The 4,848-nt window shown below is 52.1% G+C and overlaps 1 protein-coding gene across 1 annotated transcript; it reads right to left on the bottom strand.

Moving 5' to 3' along the window:
• Nucleotides 1–91: 91 nt before the first annotated feature.
• On the bottom strand, nucleotides 92–3,166 carry CHCHD1 (coiled-coil-helix-coiled-coil-helix domain containing 1). Its single transcript, XM_075422898.1, has 3 exons — nucleotides 2,974–3,166; nucleotides 1,567–1,685; nucleotides 92–518 (listed from the first exon to the last, which is right to left on the bottom strand). Exons 1-3 carry the CDS (start codon nucleotides 3,113–3,115, stop codon nucleotides 408–410), a joined length of 372 nt encoding a protein of 123 aa, XP_075279013.1. The 5' UTR covers nucleotides 3,116–3,166; the 3' UTR covers nucleotides 92–407.
• Nucleotides 3,167–4,848: the final 1,682 nt, after the last annotated feature.

Below are 4,848 nucleotides of genomic sequence, written 5' to 3'. Positions count from 1 at the left end.
TTTTAAGCTGGCTCAAGGTCTGGGCCTGAGCACGTTTTGATAGCGGCTCAGAAGTCTGGCAGGAAGCGCATACATGAGGAAAAATCACCCCTTAACTGTTAGAACAGCCATTTATGTGCATTCCTAGGAGATTTTATTTCACAGCGAGAACCTGACTCCGCACCGTGGCTAGCTGAACAACACCCTGTGGAAATCCCAAGACCGCAAGACCCGAGAACCTGATGAACAAAGTCAGCTGACGGCCAAGACAGGTGTTTTCTGCTCTGGAAACAAAGGTGCGGTCAAGATCCATACCGCTGTGCTGACAGAGACCACTCCACATCAAACGCTCACTCGAGCCTGGTTTTCACTCTTTTGCCAAATACTCCGACTTTAATTGCTTGTCCGCAGTCCCTTTAGTAAGCACGCTACACGTAACGTGTGATCTGAGGAAACCTCCTCAGGAGCTTGTTCACTTGGCTTGAAGTTAGGTTTCCTCTGGGTGACAGGGCGTCCTCATTCTGAGCTTTGCGCTCCTTCTGCAAGAGAAAAAGAAACCTCAGAACATTACCTCTGTTTATTCGCCGAGTTGATGCCCACCCCCAAAGACTACTACTAACTGTACTGGGATGTTTCTTCCAGAAGAATGTTATTTCTTTCAGGATCAGGAACACTTACAATAGCGCTTGGCTCCATAATCACAAGGCTTTCACAAGCTGATGACCTTTAAACAATGTCATTAATGACTGACTGACATCTTGAGAAGATGATACTCTTCAGTACTGCTAGTTAACAACATTACAAACTTTAGTAACAAGTCAGATTTTTTCCTTTTATTTTCTGTTATTCAATTTGATTCTTTGTAATCTACCAAATTAATTATGGATATTTTTCATTTATGCTGTCAAACCACAACAGTAAATAACTATTTAATAAATGATGGTGCAGTTACTGAAAAAAATTTGAAACCTGCAATCAGTTTGAGGACGACTTTAGCACATATACAGAAACAGCCTAAAAGAACTCCTAATTTTCAGAGAATTGAGAACAGCTGTTAACTGCCTCAAGTACCCTGAAAATTCTGTTTGTTATGAGGATTACTGAAACTACTGGCTATTTCTCTACCACTCTCACTCCTGCAAGCACAGAACTATTTACAGATTGATGACAGACTGGAATTTGGGAATCCTAACTTACCACTCGCCCCCACTGACTGGATAATGCAGGTACTAGGTCGGCACCCGACTCAGCTATTTCTTGATTTGACGAATCGGAGCAGTTGCAGAAACTGACCTACGCTGCACATCTCCCCGACGACAACGTAATCCACATCTCACACCACACAAATCACTGTCCCACTTAACAGCTCCACACTGTGCTCTCCCTCGTTCAGCACTACCATGCAATACAGAGAAAAGCAGTGACTGCTCTTGCCTCGCTAGTGCTGGAACTTTAGAGATTAAAAACTGGAAGAAATCAAAAGAAATGGCCTAGGTTAGGGTCAACTGACAGCAGCAGAGCGCTATCCTGGGGGCTTCCTCCTGCCCTACTACTAGCCTTAAAGAACACAAAAGAGGCCTTAATTACTTCAGCCTTTGCCACACAGTCGTAGAACATCCGGATCTCCTCGGCACAAGCGGTATCGTTGAAGTCATTCTGTTTCCAGCACGCCATCATTACCGACAGCTCCGTAATGCACGTTGCCTCTAGAAGGGAAAGACACAACCAAAAACCTCAGGTGGCTGGGATTTCACGCTAACGGCCTCCATGGTGCATAGATCTCCATGGAGAAGTTTAAGATGGGGTAGAGGCAAGTGAGAAAAATCAACGCTAAAGTAAAGATCTCACCACAGAATCATTAAGGTTGGAAAAGACCTCTAAGATCGTCAAGCCCAACCGTCACCCCAACTCCACCACGCCTGCTAAACCATGTCCTGAAGTGCCACATGTGCACGGTTTTTGAACACCTTCAGGGATGGGGTATCCCACTGCCCTGGGCAGCCTGTCCCAATGCCTGACCACTCTTTCAGTAAAGAAATTTTTCCTAATATCCAATCTAAACCTCCCCTGACGCAGCCTCAGGCCATTGCCTCCCGTCCTATTGCTGGTTACTTGGGAGAAGAGACCAACCCCCGCCTCATTACACCCTCCTGTCAGGGGGCTGTAGAGAGCGATGAGGTCCCCCGTCAGCCTCCTCTTCTCCAGACTGAGCAGCCTGAGCTCCCTCAGCCGCTCCTCGTCAGACTTGCTCTCCAGACCCTCCCAGAATCACAGAATGGTCGGGGTTGGAAGGGACCTCTGTGGGTCACCCAGTCCAACGCCCTGCCGAAGCAGTGTCACCCAGAGCAGGCTGCACAGGACCGCGTCCAGGCGGGGCTGGAATATCTCCAGAGAAGGAGACTCCACAACCTCCCTGGGCAGCCTGGGCCAGGGCTCCGTCACCCTCAGAGGGAAGAAGTTCTTCCTCATGTTCAGCTGGTGCTTCCTCTGCTTCAGTTTGTGCCCATTGCCCCTTGTCCTGTCGCTGGGCACCACTGAACAGAGTCTGGCCCCGTCCTCCTGACACCCACCCTGCAGATATTTAGAGGCATTTCTAAGGTCCCCTCTCAGCCTTCTCTTCTCCAGGCTGAACAACAGCTTCACTGTGGAGAGAAGCTGTTGCTGGCACAAAGATCACCGCAGCCACCCCACACCGGATCGAATTCTTGAGGTAAACACTATGTCGAGACGCAATGAAGTATTTTACATGCATGAATCACGCACGGAATATCACAAGATGCAAATTTCGGGGTCTCTGCACGAGAAAGCAATCTTTTCAAAAGAACCCGTCTGATAATTCTATGGCGGAAAGCAGGCCCCTGCCCGACCCTTCCCCGGGTAAAGCCGCCAGAGAGCGGCGGGGCGGCTCCCCGGGACAACCCCACAGGGGCCTGGGGGGCCCGGCCGCTTCTTCCCGGGGAGGGGCCGTTTAACGGCCTGGCGCCGCCGACTCACCTCCTGCCTGCTCCCGGCGGTTCGCCACCTTGTCGGCCAGCGCCAGCGGCCGGGTCGGGCGGATAGCCGGGGGCCGCTTCTTCTGCCGCCAGCTGCCGGAGACCCACCGTGTGACCCAGGCCGGGTAGACGGGCGCCGCCATCTTCCCCGCCTCAGTAAGCGCGGCGGCGGGCTCCGCCCCCTCGAAGGGCGCCTGCGCGGCTCGTCCCGGAGCCGCCGCCGTGCGGAATGGGTGCGCCGCCGGAGGGTTCCGCCGCGGGAAGGTTCCGCCGCCGCCGGGGGGGACCCATGGGCCGGCACCGTGCCCTGGGTGCCAAGAAGGCCAATGGGATCCTGGGGTGCATTAGGAGGAGTGTGGCCAGCAGGTCCGAGGGAGGTTCTCCTTTCCCTCTACACTGCCCTGGTGAGGCCCCATGTGCAGTGCTGTGTCCAGTGCTGGGCTCCCCAGTTCAAGAAAGATGAGGAGCTCCTGGAGAGAGCCCAGCAGAGGGCTACGAGGATGGTGAGGGGACTGGAACATCTCTCCTGCGAGCAGAGGCTGAGGGAGCTGGGCTTGTTCAGCCTGGAGAAGAGAAGGCTGAGAGGGGACCTTAGAAATGCTTATAAATATCTGCAGGGTGGGTGTCAGGAGGACGGGGCCAGACTCTGTTCAGTGGTGCCCAGCAACAGGACAAGGGGCAACGAGCACAAACTGAAGCAGAGGAAGCTCCAGCTGAACCCGAGAAAGAACTTCTTCCCTCTGAGGGTGATGGAGCCCTGGCCCAGGCTGCCCAGGGAGGCTGTGGAGTCTCCTTCTCTGGAGATATTCAAGCCCCGCCTGGACGCGGTGCTGTGCAGCCTGCTCTGGGTGACCCCGCTTCGGCAGGGGGTTGGGCTGGGTGACCCACAGAGGGCCCTGCCAACCCCTGCCATCCTGTGATTCTGTAATGAAGGAGCATACATGCTTCGACCAGAGTAGAAGAAATCATGATGGTTTCAAATAATCCAAATGGGTCTTCAGGAATTCTTTTGCAACTGTATGGAGGCTTTTCTTGGTGCTCGAAACTCAGCATCACTTCACTCTCAGCCCATTACATGCTAGCAGCTGGATCTCCCCTGCGTTGTTTGCCGATGTTCCTATTCTGTCTTCCAAGAAGATACTGAAAATGCTTCTTCTGAAACGGTAGTGGTGTTCTCACAGCCTCACACGCGGTAGCGGAGAATCCCGTTGTTCCCAGGAGTTTCTTTTCCTAGTGTAGGATTTAAATCCCTGGAAGTCCTGGCTGGTTGTGGAGCCCTTACATCAAGGCAGATAATACAGCAGGCGCAGAAGCATCCCAAGGGCTGGGGTACAGAGAGCTTTCTGCACAGCATGAGGGACAAGGCAGATCCAGGGAGCCGAGGAATGAGACATTGGACGAGAGACCTAAAACACTCAGATCCTTGTCACGTAGCAGCCACTGAATAAGCCACCTTACCACTGTATCGGGGCTCCTTCAGGCACCGATTTCCCCTGTGTACCGGAGGACACGGGAAGAATCAGTTTTCTTCCCCAGGAACAGCTGTATGTTTGGCGTTCTCTGACCACGTACAGAAGGCCAAACCAGAGACGCTGGGGACAATCATTCTGCATAGGACATTGCTTTGGACGAAAATGTATTCAGCCTCTTAGCTACAGACATAAAACCCAAAGCACTACCCTTGCCTCCGCCTAGTCAAGGAAGTTAACAACACACTGGAAATCTTGTTACCTTGAGCCAGACCCCTACCAGAATATTCTCAGCACCAATACTTGAATTTACTGCATCACTAAAGAGAATGAGAAGACATTTTCAAGTAAACAAAAGATTTCCTCTGGCTCTCTTTAGGAGCAAATTTCTATCTCTTTACGTCCAA

The sequence above is a fragment of the Opisthocomus hoazin genome, chromosome 6, assembly GCF_030867145.1.
Source record: "Opisthocomus hoazin isolate bOpiHoa1 chromosome 6, bOpiHoa1.hap1, whole genome shotgun sequence".
NCBI lineage: Eukaryota > Metazoa > Chordata > Aves > Opisthocomiformes > Opisthocomidae > Opisthocomus > Opisthocomus hoazin.
Note: the sequence above shows the minus strand (reverse complement) of the source record. Positions and strands in the feature narration are given on the sequence as shown.